Genomic DNA, 22,543 nt, shown 5'->3' on the forward strand with positions numbered 1-22,543 from the left:
CTGACACCAACCTCCTGGGGCTGAGACCTGGGGGGCGGCGGGGGTGGGGGGGATGCGGGCGACTTACTGCGACGGGAGCTCTTCCGTCTCCAGCTGGAGTGCCGGACCCCAGAGAAAGCTGTGTCCTCGGCATCCCCATTGCTCACCACGGCCGGCCCCCTGCGGGCGGAGAAGCAGGGCCAGTGAGCCGGGAGGATGGGACAGCTGGTTCCTTGAAGCGTCAGACAGCCCCTCACCAGGTGACAGGGCCACTTGCCCCCAAGGCCGAGCTGGGGAGGCCACAGCTGGGTTGGCCTTGGACAAGCCCCTTCCCCTCTTGGTTTCCTCACCTTTAGAAGGCACTGTTAGGCCGACCTGCTGCTTTACAAGAGCATAAAGGTCAAAGGTATTCACGGTGATAAGTGATAAGGATCAGATGCTCTCCAGGCCAGGGCACCCTGTCCCTCCTCCTCCAAGGCAGACTCAGTGGGACTCTCCATCTCCCCAGTCTCCACATGCAAAACGGAGGAGAGGACTGGGGGGCCTTGCATCTGAGAGACAAGGACCTGCAAAGCTTCACAAGACCATGCGCAGAAGGCAGGGCTTAATTCCCACACACACTTGAGGATGGGCTGGACCAGAGACACGCTTCCCAGGAGAAGAGAAGCAAAGGGAAAGCAGTGGAGAAGCAGCAGACACCACCTTAACCAAGCGGTCAAGTGAGCACTCCCAGTGCCGCCGCTCGGGCATCCTGTACTCCAGATACGACGTGATGAGGAGGATGTTCACCTCTGTGGGGTTCTTACCCCAAGCCCATAACCCCAGGCTCATCATGAGAGAAACACCAAACAAACCCAGATGGGGCAACATGCTGTAAAACACCTGCCCACTACTCCCCAACGCTCTCAAGATCATGAAAAAGAAAACTGAGGAACTGTCACAGAGCAGAGCAGTGTAAATGACAACTGAATGCCATGTGGGTCCTGGATGGGATCCCGGGACAGAAAAGGAACATAAGCAGAAAAACTGATGAAATCCAGATAAAGTCAGGAGTTCAGAGAATGGTAATGTGCCAACGTTGGTTTCTTAGTTTTGATAAATATCCCGTGGTCGTGTAAGATGTTAACAATGGGGAAAACAGGATGAGGTGGTATATGGAACTCTATGTGCTACCTTTACAACGTCCCTGTAAATCTAAAACTATCCCAAAGTGAAAGGTTTTTGTTTTTTTTTTTTAAAGCCCGTGCTCAAAAAAAAAAAAAGCCACATCTGGCAACCCAGAGGGTAGAGGCCTTCTACTGTCCAAGGCAGCAGCCACTGTTAGGAAGAATTGACTTGAACTTGCCAGCACGCAAGCCCTTAACAGAGGAGGAGGAGAGGGAGGGGGAGGAGGAGGGGGAAGGGGAGGGGAGGAGGTGAGGAAGGGGAGGAGGAGGGGGAGATGACAACCAGGAAGTGCAGGGAGAGGGGAGGGAGGAGAGTGAAGTGTGGAACACCTCCTTTGAGCGGGCCCTTGGCCTCGCCTCGCCTTCCCGGTAGCACTGACAGGTAGATCCTGGCATCCTTCCCACTCGGCAGGTGGCGGGCAGAGGAACCTGCCCAAGATCACCGGCCTGTGAGTGGCAGAGCCGGACCGTGAAGCCAGCCTGCTGGGCCCCGAAGCCCGGCTCTCAGGACTGCGTCTCAGGTAACAGAGCAAGGACGGCTGTGACGATGGAAACATGCCACGTCTGTGACGATGGAAACATGCCATGTCTGTGCTATCCAGTGAGCCACACGTGGCTACGGAGCACTTGGAAGGTGGCTAATGGAACTCTTGTGGCTAGGGAACTTAACTTTTCATTTTATTTCATTTTAGGTCATTTAATTTTAAATAGCCACATGTGGCTAGTGGCCCCCGAACAGGACAACACAGGCCGAAGCCACCAGCACTATTGGAGAAGCAAGACTCAGCTCCAATTTTACTGACAGAAGTCAGCAGTGTCGCCCGGGGGTGAGGGGCATGTTTCAGTCCTGGGGTAACGCCTTCCATCAGCGGGAAGTAAAGGCCAAGAGGGGACAGGGCTGGTCCGGACCAGGAGGGGTGCTGGGCTGGAGCCACCTGAGCCCCAATCCCTAACAGCGCTTCCCTGAGTCACCACCTTCTCAGCCTGGAGACGGCTTCAAGGTGCTTAGTCCAGCCGCTCAGAAATGCTCAGACACAACCAAATCACCCCAGCGGGAGTTGACATGAGAGTCTGGCAGAATTTGGTTTTAAAGTTTGCTTTGCTACGTTAACCACGACAACTGGTGTCTACTGGAAGAACGCGCCAGGTGCTGCTTGCTGTGCTTTACCTATATTTGCATATTTCACTACACAAGAGCGCACGTGAGGTCGGCAGTGTCGTCCTCATTCTAAGATGGGGAAGCTGAGGCTCACGAAGTCCTGATGACTGACTCTACGGAAGTCACTCGGCTCATCAGAGGCAGCTGGGATCTGCAGCCCAGGCTGTCCGCCTGCAGAGTTGCTCCTTCCACCAGACCATGTGGAAGTAGGGAACCCGCATCCAAACATTCACCGACATCACAGATTCGCTGTGTCACGACGTCACTGCACCTCGCTTGACTACTCTCCCAACCATGTTTTTAAAAAGGAAAGAGAGAAAGAGCTCTTGGCATAGTCAGAGACACACGTTCGAGTCTCCGTCCGGGAGAAATCGTGACACCAGCTCCAAGGCTGAGGTGCGTTTCGACCAGTGGACACCCCGGAAGGTCCCGGGTAACCTCTAAAGGTGACATCGAGGCGGGATGGGCATTTTGGGGTAAGGTCAGACAGCTTTAGAAGGGATCTGGAACTGCTATGACATACTAAAAGCCAGGATGGGGCTGAAAATATGAGCCTCTGGTTTGCACGTTACCAAAACACAGTGAACTTATTTTTTCATTGTATTTCATTTTGAGTAATTTAATTTTAAACAGCCGCATGTGGCTAGTGGCCCCCGAACAGGACAGCGTGGGTCTAAGCCACCGGCACGACTAGAGAAGCTCGTGCTTCTATTGAGCAGCGACCGAGGTACTGGGCCTGGCTTCCTGGGCGGGGGAGCAGGGGTCACACAGCCGAGCAGTCACCTTTATGCCCACCCTGAGTGCCTCAATGGCTGAGGCAAGCAGAGACACCAGGGGCCCCAAGGGAGGGAAGAGGCCAGTGCCCGTGCATGGACAGGTCTTCCCAGGCTTGGCTGGAGACCACCAGCACCTGTGCCCTGTGCTTTGCTGCTATCTTCTCTGCGCCCAGCCCTAGGCAGAGTGCTTGCGGACAAGTGTGTGTCTTATTGTGACCATTTTACAGATGAGGAAAGTGAGGTCCAGAATTGGCAAGTACCTTGCCCCAAATCACCTGGCCAGCAAGTGGCAGAGTTGCACTTTGCCTGCAAAGCCTTGCTCTTGACACCAACTCTGCTGCCCTCAGACCGGAGCAGGTGTTCCCCAGGCAGACGGGAGGGGGAAGAGCCTCCCAGGCCAGGGAAGCAGTGGGCATGGCAAGAAATGAGGCTGGGGGTGCCTCCTCCCTCCCTGGCCCTTCTAGCTGCCTGCCAAGGCCACTGACCCACCCTGAGCCCACCCAGGGGCAGCCTCTCCCAGCTGCTGCCTGGCTGGAAAATCTAATTCTCCTTGTGAGCAAACACTCCTGGAGCCTCCCCAAATGTTTCGGATAATAAAAGAGCCATAAAAAAGCAATAAGAGTCCAATTATCTTGCCCTTATCTGAGCTTCCTGCACTTCTAATGCCTCTCAGCTTGCACACTCAAGAAAGGCCAGCCACTAAGATGACACCGTCTTACAAAGTGAGGCCACCGCCACTCGAATGCCAAGAAAAGGAGCCAAGTCCGTGGAGAGGAACAGAGAACGAGAAGCTGGGCAAAGAAGAGAAGGCCCCCCGTGACAGCGTTCACCGACCAGACTGAGGTCAAGTACACCAGGAGGCCACCACGGAGCTCAAAGCACCTTCTGAGCCCACCTCCTCTCTCTCCAGGGACACGCCGGGGACAAGAGGGGAGTGAGTGTCCGGTGACAGCAGGGACCTGCTCTGGCCTGGTCACCCCATTCCGTCAGCCCCTTCACACGAGGACGCTCAGTGATGATGGATGCCCCCGACCCCCAGCCTCTTCTAAAGACAAGAAGCCCCACTCCGAGAATGGCAGCACCCCTGCCGCTGCTGCTGCTGGGCCCGGTTGCTCAGCACGTTCCACAGGGTCCCTTCCCAGAGGCTACACAGTGTGAGTTGTCAGAGAGAAGACCCCCAAAACCAGTACGGTCAGAGGATCCCTGGCTGGCTGGGTGGCTGGGTGGGTGGGTGGGTGTGTGTGTGTGTGTGTGTGTGCGCGAGCACACACAGTATTCCCGACGCCTTTTCCAGGATAAGGTATGAAAAATATGAAGGAGGAAAGAATTCCACCTTTGGGAATTGAAAGGACCAGAATAACATGAGCCTTATAAGGCCTTGAGTAAAACCCAATCTGCAGCAGACGGAGGGCTGGGACAGCAGGGCTTGCCCAGGACGGCCCGACTCAGAGCATCACTCCCCTCGAGAAATTCCCCACCAGCACCCCCCACTACCCCCACTACCCCTATCCCTAAATCCAAGAGACACAAAAGAAAGGCAAAAACATCAAGCCCGCATTAAGCCTGCTGCCAGATTTCTTTTGAGCCCTGGCCACTTTTTAGTTCATATAGCATGTTAAAGCCAGAAAGGGGGTAGGGGGGAGGGATAAATTGGGAAATTGGGACTGACATATACACACTACTATATATAAAATAGATGCTTAATAAGGACCTACTGTATAGCACAGGGAACTCTACTCAATACTCTGTAATGACCTATATGGGAAAAGAATCTTAAAAAGAGTAGATATATGTATATGTGTAACTGATTCACTTTGCTATACAACTGAAACTAACACAACATCATAAATCAACTGTACTCTAATAAAGGTTTAAAAAAAAAAAAAAAAAGGACTTCCCTGGTGGTCCAGTAGTTAAGACTCTGCGCTTCCATTGAGGGGGCATAGGTTCGATCTGTGGTCGGGTAAGTTCCACATGCCGCAAGGTGCAGCCAAAAAAAAAAAAAGGCAGAAGGACCTTGAAGATCACCTGGTCGGAGGATTCAAAGCAGCTGCCCACGGCAGTCACCTGGGAAGCTCCTCAGAGATACAGACCCAGAGCCCCTGCCCCAGTGATTCTGACCCATCAGTCAGGAGGGGCCCAGCATTGGTGTTTTTAAAGCTCCCTCCTGGCTCCAATGTGCAGCCAGGGTTAAGAACGGGGGAATCATGGGCTTAGGGTGGGAATAGACATATGCTCCAGAGCCAACAGACCTGGGATAAGATCGCAGCTCTGCCACTTGGCTGTGGACCAGGACAGTGGCTAAACGTCCTGGAGCTGCTGAGGGATGGGATGAATAATCGCTCTACTTCCTGCTGTGAGGATTAAATGAGATAATACAGATAAGGCACTTAGCACCTCTCTGTGCCTCAGTTTCCATATCTGTGAAATGGAGCAATAATACTTCCCTCTTAGGGTTCCAGGAAGGAGTAAATAAAGGCTTGTAAAACTCTTAGCAGAGGGTCTGGCCCACGATAAATACCCCCGGTGCACTGTTTCCCTTCCTCCTCCTTCCCCTCCACCCCTCCTCCAGCTAACGGGGTCCCTGTATGCAATCACCTCTTCACACCCCTCACATATGGAATGGTTCTGGGCCCCGGTCTGTTTGCCCTGTGCCATCCCCCACATGGTCACAAATCCACTTACTGAATGAGCAGAGTGGGGAGGAGCCCCCAGGGAAGTCGGAGGAGGGGACCCTGACTTGATGTCTATAACACAGTCCTCAGTGGGGGGCGAGCATCCAGGCTCCCGGGGAACCATCTTTCCCCACAGCCACAGACAATGACCCAGACCCCACCCTGGCCTTCTGCTCTGTGGTGCACGCACCTCCCTCCCGTCATCTCAAGGGCCCCAGGCTCAGCAGTCAGACCCAGGACAGGCACTGTACCCCCAGCAATAACTTATCAAGAGCCTTGTGGGGTATTGCAGAAGTTCCCCTGGGAAAATGCTCACCCTATGTAATTAGGTCAAAAGGTGAGCTAGCGCGGAGCACCTATGCCCGTGCGCCACAACTACTGAGCCTGCACTCTAGAGACCGCGTGCCACAACTACTGAAGTCTGCGCACCTAGCGCCTGTGCTCTGCAACAAGAGAAGCCACCGCAATGAGAAGCCCACACACAACAACGAAGAGTAGCCCCTGCTCACTGCAACTAGAGAAAGCCTACGCACAGCAACAAAGACCCAACGCAGCCAAAAATAAATAAATAAAAAATAAATTTATAAAAAAAAAGGTGAGCTGGGAAACAGCATGTGCAATAAAACCACAGTTCTATAAAATATTGATATATATACATATGTATACTTCTATAGCAAGGAAGCTGGGCAAGAACACACAGTGATAGAATTAAAGGTTGCTTTTAGTCTATCATTTTCTGTACTTTCCAATTTTTCTACAGTAAACATGCACGACTATTAGAAAAAAAGAAAGAAAGAAAGGGAGAAGGAAAACACATCCCAGGCAAGTTGAGCAACAGATTGGCCAGCGCGGGGTCCCTTGTGCCCTGGAGTCCCGCTCCAGGCAGACCCACACCCTTTGAGGACAGTGGTAAGAGCAGCTCGCTGACGGAGCATCTGGTCCTCACATCTCATTTAGCCTCCACTTTACAGAGGCACAATGGAAGGTTAAGCAGACCAGACAATGAACGGGTCCTGGGTTGTGGAGCTGATGCGGAAGACAGGCAAGGTCCAAACCAGTTCTATGCGGGGAGACGGGAGGGCAGAGGTTAGAACACTGGGTCTGGAAGCCAACCAGGTTCAACCGTGGCTCTGCCTCATCTCAGCTCCGTGTCCTGAGGCTGACAGCGTGTGTTCTCTGCACCTGCTTCTGCATCTGTAAAATGGGGATTACAGTAGCACCCATCTGTGAGTGTCACGAGCATTACTGGAGGCGGGAGAGGCTCTTAGAACAGGGCTTGGTGAATAATAAGTGCAGAATACGCGCAGGCCATTATTATCTGGCTACAGAGCCCATAAACACACCAAGGCACAGAATGTCAGCCCCCCGAGGGCAGGGACTGTCTGCCTCGGTCGCTGCAACGCCTGGCACATTGCAGGCACTCAGTAGAGAGGTGGAGGATGGAGGACAGAGGGGAAGGGCAGGGGGACTCCCAGCAGAACGCTGGCCTGGGTGGGCAGGAGGCTGTTGGGGAAGAGCAAACAGAGCCCCGGCCCTCTGGCTTTGAACCCAAGCGCCACTACCTGCCACTCAGCTCCCTTGGACCAGTGACTGCACCTCTCTGGGCCTGCACAACGGGACCCATAACAATTCCCTCTTTCCAGGGCTGCTGTGCTAGTCTCCTACTGCTGCTGTGACACTTACCACAACCTTAGTAACTTCAAACAACACAGATGTATATTATCTCACATCCATAAAGGTCCGAAATCCACAATGGCTTTCACTAGAGTAAAAGCAAGGTGTTGACAGAGCTGTGCTCCTTCCGGCAGCTCTAAGGGAGAATCTGCTCCCTTGCCTCTTTCCAGCCTCTGGAAGCAGCCTTGGCTCGTGGCCCCTCCTCCATCTTCAAAGCCAACCGCACAGCATCTTTCAATCCCTCTCTGACTCCACAGGCCCCCTTATAAGGATCCTTGTGATTCCGTTGGGCCCGCCTGGATAATCCAGCATCATCTCCCCATCTCAAGCCCTTAACTTCATCACATCTGTACAAGGTCACACATTCCCAGGTTCTGGGAATTAGAACATGGAAGTCTTGGAGAGGGACATTCATCTGCCTGCCACAGTTGTGCAAATCAAAATGAGATGCGTGTGGAAAGGGCTACATAAACTGTAACGTCCGTGCACGTGTAAACTATTAGTACCGTGTCTTCTTTGTGCCAGGCACTGGGACGGAAGATGCATACGGCAGAGTCCTGTCACTGCAGGGACCCAGGGGGTAGACTTGACACAATCCTGAAGGGGGACTCGATGTAATGAATGCGAACCTGTGTACATTTTTTCAGGCCAGAGACTGTGTGGCCTTCATACTGGGGACTCAAGGGGTCTGTGACCCAAAGACCATAGGTCCTATATGGAAACCCCTTGTAGCCAGGGGTGGAAAAGGGGAAAAACAAAAACAAAAATACAGCTTTTCCAATTTAGGGTCTGGCAAGGGGCCAGACAGAGGTCTTTCATGGGAAAAGGGTCCCCATAATCCTCCCATGAGGGACTCCAGTGGGAGGGAAGCTTGTCTCTGTCAGTCCTCGGGTCCCAGGGAGACCCTGCAGGACAGGACACAGGAGGCTACGAATGCTCTGGATCTGGGGAAACAGCAAGTTAAGGGCAAGCTCGGGATGCCAAGCAACTCCAGACTGGGTCTGCAGCAATCTCACCAACCTTCAGGGACACCTCCACTTCCTCCCGGGGCCAGGGGATACTCCAGCCTCGTCAAGCTGCCTCCCAAGAGCCCCCACGCTCCCCAGACCCTCGGCCCTCAGAAGCCACAAGGCCAGGCTGCAGGCAGGCCCTCCAGCGCCCTGTTTCCATCCTGTTCAAACACTGCTTCCCCAAGCCTGGTCTGATCTTCTCGGCACCTGATACGTCCAGGGAGGATGGGTCTCCTTGACTCTCCCAGCTGCCCAGCTGCTTCCCTCAGGCTCCAGGCCTGGGTGAGAGACGCTGGCCAGTGGGCAACAGTCCATCTTGCCTGGATAAGCCCAGGAAGGGGCAGAACAGGTACCTCCCGGGAGCCACTGAGAGTCCCTGCAGCCGGGCCAGGAGCCAACAGGAAATGCCGAGGCTGCAGTGGGGCCGGTGGGGATGGCAGCGAAACTGGGCAGGAAAAGCAAACAAATCTAGAGGGCGTGGTGCGCTCAGAGGTGAGAGACGAGGCCTGAGTCTGGGAAAACACAGGGAGCCGGCGACCTACGCGCTCTCATTTCCCAGCAAGTACTTACTGGGTGCTCAGGGTGGCTGTGAGTTCACAGGTTTCAAAGTCCACCAGAAAGGCCAACCCTGTGAGCTCCAGCGGATGGATGGCTGTGGAGCCAGACGGGCCAAGCTCCAGCCCTGCCATTCACCAGCTCTGCAAGATCTCGGGTAAACTACTTCAACTCTAAGCCTCAGTTCCTCATCTGCAAAATGGGCATAATCAGTAGCCCCGCCTCCTAGGGCTGTGTTGCCTAGGAGATGAGATCTTAGGCAGGAAGCACTCAACTCAGAGTGTGACTCAGGAAACAGCAGCCGACATGAGTGGCATCGGCGGGATCAGCCACTCAGCCACTTGAGGCCTCCCTTCCCTCTGGCCTCTGTCCTGGCCCCAGTCAGCTGCCAGAGTCAGAACCCCGGTTCAGAGATTCTGTTTCCACACCGTTTGTTTTCTCTTCATTTTCATGGAGACACTGAGAGTCGTCTTTCAGACCCGGCTCCTCCTTCTGTCCATCGGAATCCATCGTTCATTCAACGGGGATGCCTTCAGCACTCGCCCTGTGCCTGGCACCATGCTAAGCCGGGAGGATATGGCAGCAAACAAAATACCCACCTCCCCCACCAAGAAAAATCCCTGTCCCCATGGAGCCGTCCTGCAGGTGGAGACGCCCTTCCACACCCCTCTACCATCACAAGACCTCTGTGTGGGGCAAGAGGGGAGGGGGCTGCTTTTACTCTGCTCCCATCTCAAGGGAAGGGGCGCCACCCAGAGTCACACACAGGCAGGGCCGAGGCCACTCTGCTTGGCTCCCCAGGTGGAGTCTATGGAACATTCCAGCAACAGCTTGGACACTACTCTCCCAAGAGCTCAAGAGGCAAAGTTAGATCTCATAAGAGGCAAAGTTCTTACCCCAATAAACACACACAGAAGGGGATCGTTCATACGGAGCCAGCCACCCCTCCCAGCATGAACCAAAGTCTGAAGTCCTGAGCTTGGACCCTGAGTCCCCAGCACATCCCTGAAGGGTCGGGTGATGGTCAAACACCTGGCCTCCGGTCGGAGAGGCCCTGGCTCTAGTCTCTGTTGAATGAACATGTACCATCTACATGTAACTCTGGCCACCTAACTTCCCCAAGCCCCAATTTCCCACCTGTGACGTGGGTAATGAAGTGTCCGCTTCCTAGAGACAAGAGATGGGACTGGGCATTTAGCTTGGTGCCTGGTACACAGTAAACACAGTCACTGTTATTACTATTATCATTCGCTATTATTGCTGTTGTCGTTGTTGCTGTTATCTGATAATATGTCCTGTTTCGGAAAGAGAAAGTGGCAGCAGCTAGCCGAGCAGGCTGAAGGTTCTTTTGCCCGGCAGCAGGACGGACAAGGGCCCAGGCCTCCTCGCTCCTTGGGATTGTGGAGCAGCGGGGCCCGACCCTAAAATCACCCCATGGGCCTCGGCACCACACACACTCAGCAAAGCCAGCAACTCTGCCTACCTGTTATCAGCCTGGCTGCCTCCTCTGGGCAATCCCACCCACCAGGTGAAGGGACCCAGAAGTCCACAGGCCTCACAGCCAGACAGGGACCCGGTGCCCCTGCCCAGGTCACCTGGACTGCCCGTCAGCCTCAGCTGTCCTCGTAACCAGTGATGCAGCACCGAATAAATGTTAACTTACGTACACCTCACAGAGCCCTGCAAGAAAGTAGATTTATTATCCCCATTTTACTGATTAAGAAAGTGAGGCTCGGGACAGGAAACAACTTGCCCAATGACACACAGGTATTAAGTAACAGGTGAGACTCGAAGCCAGCTCTCTGCGGCTCAGAGCCTGAGCTCCCAGGCCCTCGAAGACCCGGACTCCAGCCCTCACTTTACCCACGGCGCTCCCACCCCCTTCCCTCCCCAGCTGTGGATGAGAGCTGGGGAGGGAGTGAGGTCACTTTGAGGCTGCCCGGATCTGGGCAGTGGTTCTAACTGTGCTGTCAGGAGCCTCGAGTCAGGCAGCCCTTGCTTTTCTGGAGGCCAGGTAGGCAGCCAGGCAAAGCCCAAGGCCATTTCCAAGCCTTCAGGCAGGGACCGTGAAAGAAATGCTGTGAGAAGAGATGAAATGTCCTCCACTTGGAGATTTGTTTTTTCAAAGCAATGTCGGCTTAGTGACTACCTTTGGGAAAATTTTTTTTAAAAAAAGAAAAGAAAGAAAGAAAATCAAGATATTTTTTTTCCCTTTGTCTTGGATACCAAGGAGAAAGAAAGCAATCTGGATTGACTCTTCTCCCAGAGGACTCCAGAGTGGAAATTCACCATCCGGGGAAGGAGGTGGAACTTAAGAAAATGGAGACCTGGAAGGGAGGGAACAAAGCTGGGAGCAGCACAGAGACACTTGACGGACAAGGTGTCAGGAGGCCGCCAGCATCTCACTGGGTGACTGTGGGCAAGCCCCACCCCTCAGTCTCTCCATCTGTAAAATTAAGGGGCTAGAAAGGAAGTCTCTCGGGACTCCTGCTGCAATCAATATTCTGCACGGGACTCACAGCCCATGAATGTTTGCCCCCATCAAGGGCTCTCAAAAGTGATGTTTATTCAGACCTGTTGGCAACCCAGGCCCAGCCCAGGAGTCAGAGGCCCTGGGCACACAGTCTCCGCCCCTTCGGCCCCATCGCACTGGAAACATCCAAACTAGTCAGGAGGCAGGAGCAGAAGCAACCAGCCTCACTTATTCCTCACGATGCTTAGCGGCAGAGAACACGTCCATCTTACAGATGCAGAAACTGAGGCTCAGAGAGCTTCACAGGGAGCCCAAAGCCACCCAGCTAGTGAAGGGCTGAGTGAGGATGAGAACCTCCAGGAGATGGTGTTTAAGGGAGCTGGGCTAACACCAGGACCAGGTATAGGATAGGTGGGCGTGCTACGGAATGGCGGGTGGTGGGTTAAAAGCAGAGGCTGGGCCCCTCTCCCAGAAACACATGGCCCACACTGAGTGATTCTGACGCAGTATAGCACCAGCTCTGGGGGCCACTGCAACAAGGCCTCCACAGGGCACCAGCACCAGCCAGACACAGCGTCTGGCCGCAGTCACCAGGTCTCCAGGACACACAGAGAGAAGGCGGCAGGGCCGGGCCAGATGGCTATGCTCCTGACTCTGAGGTCAGGGAACCAGGGTCTCCAGAAGGATGGCCTGAGAAAACCAAGTGCCAGACCCCTGGAAGGGGTGCACTTGCTGGCTGCCCACACCGTTTCCCAACCCCCTGCCCCGAGTCCCTGCTCAGTGGTTTCCTCGTGTGGACCCCTCCTCTCTCTCTCTCCACGGGTGAATTGATGCTCCCTTGCTCAGCCAAGAACCCCCTAGCGCCCCTCTGGTCAGTGTCCCTGTTCCCTGGGCACCCCCTGTCCCACCTGGATGAGTCTGCTTCCCTATCCAGACTGAGCTTCTGGGTGGCTTCATTCCGAGCCCACCCTGGAGGGACGTAACCCCTGGGAGATCACAGCAATGTCAGGACATCCCAGCCCAGGTGCAGAATCTCTGATTCATTTCAGGTCCCTAACCAGGGAGGAGAGCCTGGCCCCTCTTCTGGCCATAATTACACAGTGGCAAGCCCAGCAGAAACCCTCCCAGGGTCCACCCACTCCAACAAGCGAATGAGCACACACAAGGACTCCTAGGCTTGAATTTGAATCCAGAACTGCCCTGGCTCTCGGACCCAGGGCCACAATCTGCATCTCTGAGACCTCCAGCTGGGTGACACCTACCTGAGAATTAGCCGCCCAGATTCAGCAGCTCCAGGAAAACAAAGGGACCTGCCTGAGAATTAAACCCCCCGGATTCAGCTCACTCTAGAAAAACAAAGGGAGGCTCAGACACCCCTCCCCAGACTAGGGCAGCCAGAATTTAAACTCAGGGCCCCAGGGGCCCCAGCCATCAACCCCAGGGCCTAGATCCACCACTGAGGCTTCCCTTAGAAGATGACTCTCTAAACACCCAGGTCCTGAAAGCCGAGCAGTGAGCAGCAGTGAGCAAAGCTCCAAGAGGCCTCAGCTTTCACAGCCCCCAACTCCCAAACGTGCGGTCCAACTTGCTGAAGACCACAGAGGGAGTGGTGGTAAAACTGCCTTGATTAGGTGCCTGCGGTGTCTCTAGGTGTCTTACCCAGCAGTTCTTCATTCTTCTATGGAGGAAGCAGTGGCCCATTTTACAGATGAGAAAACCAAGACCTGGGGCACTGGGACTTACACAAGGACCCATGGCCAGTGCTGGGTCCAGAGTACGACGAAGGCGATCACCCCAACACCCAGGGGTGTTAGCCTTTAGGCTGCCCTGCCTCAGACAGGCTCCCAGGTGGGGAAGGGCAGAGTCCCCAGCAACAGTCACAGGAAAGGGAGCAGGAACAGTACCGGCAAAACAAATGGCGATGGCAAAGACAATTACAGAGGGTGGCACCGCGTGGAACACCAGAGAGCTGTTTAATTCCCAGCCACAACCCAATGGAGTGGGTAGGTACATCATTGTTTTCATTTTGCATATGAACAGACTGACTTTGGAGAGTTTATGTGACTCCTTCCAGCCACACAGCTGGCAAGGGACAAAGCCAGGATGTGGAGCCAGGCCTGCTTTCTACTTCACAGGCTTGTGGGAAAAATAAAGGAAAAAGTAACACGTTTTAGGGACTGACCTCTTCCCTCCAGCCCAGGGATCCTGAAATGCGTTCCTCCTTAGCCAAAGACCTGCCCTGAGCCCTCACAGCCGCAGCTCCACCCCTTCCCACACCTCCTGCCCGGTCTCTCCTCATTTTCCAGCTGCCAGAGCAAAAGAACGAGGCTCACTTACTGTGTCTGGGGCGGTGAGGCCGCTGGGTCTGGGTCTGCGGGAGGAGAGCAGAGGCAGAGCCTGTCAGGCCAGCGGCTGGCCCAAGGGACTCAGCGCATCCCCGCCCCCTTTCCCAGCTTCCCCGGGGGCCCCAGAGACGGCCCGCCAGCCCGATGCCTGCTGCGTCCCTGCCTGCCTTCCCCTAGCCCCACACCATCATTAAGCTCCCCTACCAGTCCTACCTGCCTGTCCCCACCCCCAGCCCCATGGCCCACATCCCAGCTCCGACCAGAACCAGTCACGCTGCCTGCTCTGGGCCTGCCCTCACCCGCAGCCCCTCAAGGAGCCCCTTGTCCCCAAGCCTGCAGGAACTTCCTGCCGGTCCAGTCCCCAGTCCCTCCCGATGACAGAAGCTGCCATTTAACACCGGCCTTATCAGGGCCTTCCCGCCCCCAGGGCTCTGGGAGGCTGCGGCTCTGGCAGCTGTGATTCCCTGGGAGAAGCTGCGGGGAGAGGGGAGCTTCCGAGAGACAAACTCTGGGCAGTAACTGTCGCTGAAGCACAACCGACGGCCAACCACTGCCATTGACGGCCAACCACTGCCATTTACGACGTGCCAAAGTGCACCAGATGCTGCAGGAATGCTAGGAATCTCCAGTTCCCAATGGGAGCGATGGAATGCAGCTTCTTCCCAGTGGTCTGTCTTCCCTTCCTGCTTTCTGGGGACAGTGGAGGAGCCACAAGGCATCACTGGGAGCCTGGAGCCTCCACGCAGCCCTGAGCTCCCTGTAGCCCCCGAGGCCCAGAAACGGGAAAACCCCGGGCTTCCAGAGCACCTTACCAGCGACGGGGGCGGAGTCCAAGTGGATCAGTGGGGCGTCTTCTGCCTCCTTCTCTGGAGCAGCGCCTGGGACGCCCAGGCCAGCACTGGTGTCCTCGTCATCATCGTCACTGTCATCAAACTCAAAGGCCTCGCCAGGGTCGTCCTCTGCCTCGGGGGAGGGGCCTGGGCCTCCAGGAAGCAGCTGATCTCCTGGAAGGGAGGAGGAGTTAGCCCGCTGTGGGGTCTCAGGGTTTGGTCCAGAGAGAGGGCTGGAAGTGGGGAGCAGCTGGGGGTCCGAGAGAGAGCACGCGGGCAGTTCCCAGAGACTAGATTAAACCCATGCCCAGGTCAGGTGGCCCTCCTGTGCCCCGAGGCTCCTGTGGTTGGCTTGGGGCTCTAAGCAGATGGGCAGTAGACGGAGGGCAGGGAGCAAGCTTCCAAGGCGAGCGTGTGTGCATCTGGACTTGAATGTAAGTCTCTGGTTTTCTTGTTTCCTACTTTCCTATTTTGTAAGCAAGGGGGTTTTATAAATGCATCTGCCCACGTGCGTCTGGGCACACACACCTTCGTGTGTATTTCTATGTGTGATACGTCTTTGCATTTTGCGTATATGCGAATGAGCTCGGCACCCTGCGCTTTATTTGGTATGCACGGGGGAGGGGAGCCTGAAGGCAGCCAGCTTTCGGGTACCAGGGCACAGACTGGATGGGGCAGGGCTCGGGGCCCGGGCTCCCAGCATGAAGGTCAGCCCGGCCTTACTCCCTGCTTCTCTCCCGTGGGAGGACCCCTGCCCACATCCCGTCTCTGTCTTAGCCTCTTGTTTTCTTCATCTGTTCCTGTAAAATGTGTAATGATTTATTTTGCCCCTTTAAGGGGGCAGGTCTTGGCCTGGGGTATGTCGCCAGCCATATCACTAAACAAGTATGTTCCAGCCATCAAGGCATCAGCCACTGCAGCCACCCCAGTGGCGCACCCTGAGGGGATTCAGGACCGAAAGAACAGGATGTTGGCCCCAGATAGCTAAAGCGCATATCAAAGGAATGATTTCAAGGAGCCCAGCCTCCTGCACTTCCCAAATACTGAAGAGTGCTAAATTCATTAACTTGAGATGCCTGGTTTTCTTTAGTTAACACTAATCTTTTGATGTTCTCACTACCTGATCTTTGTTGCAAAAACTCCTATATATCCTGGCTCCCCCCTCACCTCTTAGGAGGGGTCCCTCAGAGCTATCTGAGAGGCTGCCTCCCGGGCTTAAGTCCTCAGTAAGTCCATCAAGTAAAACATAATTCTCTACTTTGAGGTTGTGCATTTTTTTTCAGTCGACGGGCAGAACTCAGCAAACTTGAACAAGAACTTCACTTGTTTCATTAAACAAGTGAAGAAATGGATCCTCTATCCTAAAGAGCAAAACAAGCCGTCGCCTTCGGCCCATTTCAGCAAGCTGAGGTCCCCAGTCTTCTTCCTTAGAAGACTTCTTTCCTAGAATCTGAGCCTAAACAGAACCTCAAGCGTCCATGTAGCCCATCTCCCTACCTCGTGCAAACCCACTCCCAAACCAAGGGACAATGTGGGCTGGTTTTAACCTGATCGCCCCTCCCTGGGCTGCCCGGAGCAGGCCTGTCACAGCTCATGTCACACATTTTAGAGCATGAGCTGGGGGCCCACCCAGTCCTGTCTGGGTCCCCTTCACCTCTCTGAACCTTGGTTTCTTCCCTGTAAATTGGAGAATGAAACAGCACCTACCTCATAAGGCTGATGTGAATGTGACGTGAGATGTATGTAGGTCAGGGTTTCTCAGCCTCCTATCGGGGCGGCATGGTCTTTGTGCCGGGGGGCTCTACAGGATGTGTAGCAGCATTCCTGGCCTCTACCCTCCAGCTATGACAACCAAAAATGTCTGCAGACATTGCCAAATGTCCCCTGGGGGACGAAACTGCCCCTGGTGGAGAACTGCTCTGGTAGCTGTAGCTCTTGGCATAGTGCCTGGGATGCGAGTGTTACACAGTGACACCTGCTGTAATTTCTGTCCCCTCCCTGCCCGAGATCCTTGAGGACAGGACTGTCCACAGATGGATCGATAAGTAAATGGGTGGGGAGGTGGATGGAGCAGGGAGACAGCTAGACGGGCCAGCGGATGGACAGATGGACAGATCTGATTCTAGTAGTCTCACTGACCAGAAAAATCCAACTCCCCCCCCACCCCGCCCTCAGTGACCTGGGGTTTCCAGAGCAGAACATTTTAGGTGCAAGTGTATCAAATTCAAGAAGACCCTTCCTCAGCTGCTTGACTGCAGCAGAAACCCAGAGCTAACCGGCCCTCCCCGGTCACATTTGGTATTACTTTTGATATTGCTTTCAACACTTCCGTTTTGGATATGTATATGTACACGCATATATAAAATGTGTGTGTATAGCATCTTCTACTGTTCTCCCCTTGCTCATTCCACTCCAGCCACACTGATCTCCCTGCTGTACCGTGAAAGTGCCAGCTCTGCTCCTGCCTCAGGACCTTTGCACTTTCAGTCCTGGGGTCCAGAATGTTCTTTCCCCCAGGCGTCTTCTCCTGCTCTCACCTCCTTCAGGTCTTTACCATATGTCAGCTTCCAAAGAGGCTGCCAGGACCAAAACTGCCCCCAGTGACACCCGGGGGCTCCCGATTTGCCTTGCCTGCTTTCTTTTTCTCTGTGGCCCTTATCAGCATGTGACACACAGTATGTTTTATTTATTTTACTGCCTCCTCTGCTAGAATGTAAGCTTCCTAAGGGCAGGTATTCTTGTCTGTTTCACTGTCATATTCCCAGCATCTGGTAATGTGCCCGACATATGGTAGGCACATAATAAGTATTTGCTGAATACACACACACACACACACACACACACACACACACACACACTCCTATTGTCAGGTCCATGGGTTGCAGTTTTAAAAGTTTAAAAAATACTGGGATAAATGACCACAAAGTCCCTGCCCACTATTTCTGGACCACCAGATTCAGACCTATCCTGACCAAAGGGGCTTCAGTGCCCATGGTCCTGCCCACTTGAATCTGCTGGGCAGACAGTGGGGGGAGGGTTCCCTTTGCACGTGGCCTGTATCATTATAGTCACTACGGTTTCACAGTCAGACCACCTGGGTTCAGACTCCAGCTCTCCCTTATACTGGCTGTATGAGTGTCAAGTTATTTCACCGCCCTTCCCCCTACCCCACCAAGCTGCAGTTTCCTGATCTGTCAAATGAGGACAATAATAGTAACTGCCTTACAGGGTTGTTGGGAGGATGGAATGAATTGACAAACATTAAAGCACCCAGTGCGAGGTATGGGCTCGCTAAATGTTAGCTGTTCTTACGATGACGATTCGACTTACCATCACTGTCATTGCACCATCATTATCATTATCGTTATTACTATTATTATTGCCTTGAGTCACAGCCCAGGCCCTGACCTTGGGTGAGATGGAGAGCCCCTCCCCACTCACAGGCCAGGCCCAGCCCCAGGTGACCCGGCCCCCAGGCTGTGTCCAGGGACTTAGGTTACTTCTGCACCTTCTCCCTTTAAGAGTACAAATAGCTTCAGTTAGCCCAGCGATCAACACAGTCATGCCCGCATCCAGTGAACTGTCCCCGAGAGCCCCTGGGCCGGGAGGTTCAAGCAGAAGACAGACATGGCCCCTCAATGTCAAGGAGCTCACTACAGGGTGAGGCAGGCAGATACAGCCAGAGAATAATGTAAAAGCCCAGAGACTGAGCCGGTGCTAAAGAGAGGAGGGGGTTTATGTGGGGCGCGGCTTCGGCACTAGGCTGCCCCAGTGCAGAGCCTTAAAGGGGGAGCAATGGTCTGACAGGCTCAGGTTACGGGTCAGGGGGTATTCCAGGCTGAGGCCAGAGCAGGAGCAGAGCACAAAAGCAAGTGGCCCAGTGGAAGTGAAGACGTGAGCAAGGACGATGGGGGTGAGAACACGGCTGCGAGGTGCTGGGGGGGTTTGAATTTATTCGTGAAGACCATGGGAAGCTCTCAAAGAATCAGAAAGTGGCAAAGAGACTGGTTCAACCAGATGAAACCAGCCCGCAATGTCAGATACACCCAGAACAGTAAACTTTCATCAAATGTTTGCTGAACGGAACTGAACTGATTTCATCATACTTTCGCTCTCAGTTTGCATGTCTGGCCCCTTGGTGTGTAAGAGAAAGGGTTCAGGGTGCCTATGACAGTGGCGGGGGGTGCGGACATCCTGGGACCCAAAGCCACGGCCATGAATCAGGAAATGCCCTTGTCCCCAAGATTCTGTTCAGGATCCTGAGACCCAGGCAATTAGACACAGCTCCTTATCAGAAGGGAAAATCAGGAGGCCCATCCCTGGATAACTGAGAGCTGAACTGAGCCCTTCCCACCCATCCAGACAGGTGGCAGGGCTGGAGGTGACCACACACGCCTGTGACGTTCCTGGACATGCCCCGTCCTCGGGAGAGCCCACCCCAGCGAGTTCCCAGCGAATCCAGGAGGCCAGGACCCAGGAAGCCACCCCACGCTATGGAGAAGGTGTGTCCACCGTGCTGGTCCCCCAACCTTCAGAAAAGAACACGGAGACTCGGGGGGGGAAGAGAGTCCTCCCTGGGCTCTGGCCGGGGGCTCAGAGCAGAGCACAGGCGGCCCGTCCTGCCAACACCCCAGAGATAGCAGCTCCCATGCACTGAGCCATTGATTACCACATGCCAGGGTCCCACCTGTATTTAAACCTCGAAACATCACAGGAGAGGGTATCGTTATTATCCCCATGTTTGTGGGTGGTGAAACGGAGCCAGAGAGACACCAAGTCACTCAGCTGAGCTCACAGTGGCAGTGGCAGGGTCAGACTGGAGAAAAAGCCCTGGCTTGTTACCATTCTGCTAACTGCCACCCCCCAAAAAGAACAAGAGGTCAGGAAGCTGGGCCCAATGGGAGAAATGGCCTTGCATCCAGCTCCTCCAGGATGGGGTCCGGATTCTACCAGCAGGTCCAAGGCCCCACTGTTAGGGTTGCCGGATAAAAATACAGGACATCAAATTGAATTTCAGATAAAAAAACAATTTTTTTTAGTATAAGTATGTATTTTTCTGCTTTCTTTTTTTTTTTTTTTTTAAACTCTAGCAGCCCCACCACTGCTAGATGACCCGGCCTCCTCAGTTCCTTAGCAGATGGAGATGGGTGGCCCCGCCTGTCCCCTGAGCCCCAATTCCCCACTCTCAATTCATAAGCTTTACCCCCAAGCACACCTCAGTCCCCGGAGGGGCTCTGCTTATCTCCCCAGGGGACCTTAGGGAGAAAGGTAAAGAGTCAACCCTTGCCTGGAGCCCGCTCTATGAGGAGGAAATCATTACTTCCATGTTGTAGGCAAGGAACCTGAGGCAGAGGGGTGAGGCCACTTGCCCAAGGGCACACAGCTAACCGCCAGCAGGGCCACATTCACACCCAAGGTCAGCCTGCTCCAAAGCTAGCGGCCCTGGGCCAGGCCCCACGGCCCCGTTCAGAGGCGGGAGGTGCAGGCACCCGGAGTACCATACCTATGGCAGCCTGTGGAGGATGGGAGGAAGCCATCAGACAGGGTGCAGCTCACCAGCACCGTCCCAGCGCTCGCCTGCAAAAAGAAGGCCAGAAATCTGATCAGAGGACGTTCAAGGCTGAAGTTCCAGCAACAGAGAGGGGTCACTGACTCGTGACCCGTGCACGCCAGCCTGCCAGCTCTCACCCTGTTCCCCAGCCGCTTCGGGAACACAGGACAGCGCCAGCAAGGGCCCAGCCCTCACCTTCATAAATCATTAACCCGCAGAAAAACCAGCAGCGGCAGAACCCTAAGCCATCTTCCCAGAAGGGCCCTGCCTCGACGGACCTTCCTCTGCCCAATACCAAGGAACCTCGGGAGCCTGCTGGGTCCAGCTAGGCTGACAGGTGGGTCCCCACTGGCTGACAGGTGAAACTCCATCCTCAGAAGCCAGGATCACACTCAGCCCCCGTGTTGCAGAAGCTGGATCACACCTGAACTGTCATGGATGTGGCCAGATACTTCCTCCTCCATGGGCGCCCTTGGGTCCAGCTGCTCTCCACAGCTCCCGCCCCAGTGGTCCCACGGAAGGCCATTCACTCTCTCTCTGTCTCTCCCTGTGCTGCACCCACGAGGTTGGCCACTTAGCACGTGGGTGTGAGGGAAATAAAGGGCTTCATGGAGACAGGTGGCTCGAGATCTGGGCGGAATCCCAAATGCTGGGAGCTGGGGGCAGTTTCTCCAGGCCTCGCAGTGGAGGCTCCCGCAGCCAAGAAGCCAGTGCCTCCACCGGGCTTCCTGGGCCCTGGAGCCAAGCTTGCCCGATGCCCCCTGCCAAGCAGTGACGGAAAGCGTTCTCCCCACTCCCGGTTCACACCCCCGATTCTGAGCTAGAGGCAGTCCTTCTAGACTTCCTGGGGAGGAGGGGATCGACCCTAGAGGGAAAGCCCCGAGCCCTCCTTTCTAATCAGCGCCTGACACAAACTGGCTGCGTGCCTATTTTCCTTTCCAATCCTTAAAGCCTCTATTTGTGCTAGCTGGTTTCCTAAATAAAAATAGAATGCATGTAAAGGGCAATTAATTAATAAGAGCAAACATCTATGCAGTGCCTACTATATCTCCTACATTATTCTGAGCACTTTACAAATATGAAAATCCAAATAATCCAAATTATGAGAAAATGAGGCCCAGGGTGGTTAAGTAAGTAGCCCAAGATCACACAGCTAGTAAGCAGCAGAGCCAGGGTGTGAACCCAGGCCATGGGCCCCAGTGTGTGCTCATTATGTAACCACCATGCTCTACTGTCTCTCAAAGTCCAAACAATACAAAAGATGTACAATGAAAAGTCAGTCTCTCAAATCCCCCAGGAGTGACCACTATTACTGGTTTCTTATGAATCCTTCCAGAACTATGCCATGTATGCACCAGCTTGTTTATCCGTATATATGCCTTGTTTTATACAGGAGGAAGCACATTGCACACCCTGTGGTGCAACCACTTTTTAAAAAAAATTTTTTAATTGAAGTATAGTTTATTTACAATGTTTCAGGTGTATAGCAAAGTGATTCAGTTATACATGGGCACACGCGCACGTGTGTGTGTATACATATTCTTTTTCAGATTCTTTTCCATTATAGTTTATCACAAGATATTGACTACAGTCCTCTGTGCTATACAGTAGGTCCTTGTTTATCTATTTTATACATAGTAGTGTGTTAACCCCAAATTCCTAATTTATCCCTCCACCCCCCCTTCCCCTTTGGTAATCATAAATTTGTTTTCTACGTCCGTGAGTCTATTTCTGTTTTGTAAATAAGTTCATCTGTATCAGTCTTTTTAGATTCCACATATAAGTGATGTCACATATTTGTCTTTCTCTGTCTGACTTACTTCACTTAGCAACCACTTTTCTTGCTTAAGAATCTCCATGATCAATTCAGAACAGTACACAGAAATCAGTCTCACTTTTTTAATGGCTGCGTAGTATTTTGGGGTGGATGGGATATACCATAATTGACATAATCCCTATCAAGGGACACTGAGATTGTTTCCAGGCTTTGGTGTTATAAAGCCTTCCTCCATACACTTGGCCTTGAGCGAATGGATGCATGAACCTGTCAGTCACACTCCTGGGCGGGATCTGCTGGGTCAGAGAATTGCACTTTTCATTCTGACTGAATGCAGATTGCTCTCCACTAAGTGTGTGACTGTGTCTTTTAGTCCCACGCTGAAAACTCTCAGCAAAGGGTTGGGGAAAGCAAACTAAAATGTCTGCAAATCCCTTTGCAAGTTGAAAAGTCAAACAACAGCTGCATAGCAGTCCCCCTGCAGGTCTGTCCTCCCTGTGGGCTCATTCAGAACCACTGAAGAAGGAGCAGGGAGACATACCCATTTTGCAGGAGGAAAAAGGAAGGCACCCA

At 53.8% G+C, this 22,543-nt stretch overlaps 1 protein-coding gene across 15 annotated transcripts in view; it reads right to left on the reverse strand.

Annotated features, from left to right (window-relative positions):
- ARHGEF10L (Rho guanine nucleotide exchange factor 10 like) overlaps nucleotides 1-22,543 on the reverse strand; it is a 173,928-nt gene that overhangs the window by 103,367 nt on the left and 48,018 nt on the right. For all 15 annotated transcript variants that reach the window (XM_082465114.1, XM_082465119.1, XM_082465113.1 and 12 more), the window contains 4 exons: nucleotides 20,146-20,219; nucleotides 14,625-14,816; nucleotides 13,805-13,838; nucleotides 68-159 (listed from right to left, as the gene is read on the reverse strand). In XM_082465114.1, the coding sequence (XP_082321240.1) occupies nucleotides 68-159; nucleotides 13,805-13,838; nucleotides 14,625-14,816; nucleotides 20,146-20,179 (352 nt within the window). In that variant the 5' untranslated portion in view covers nucleotides 20,180-20,219. The remainder of the gene's footprint in view (nucleotides 1-67; nucleotides 160-13,804; nucleotides 13,839-14,624; nucleotides 14,817-20,145; nucleotides 20,220-22,543) is intronic.

This window comes from Balaenoptera physalus (genome assembly GCF_965194825.1).
Source record: "Balaenoptera physalus genome assembly, chromosome: 1".
Classification (NCBI taxonomy): Eukaryota; Metazoa; Chordata; class Mammalia; order Artiodactyla; family Balaenopteridae; genus Balaenoptera; species Balaenoptera physalus.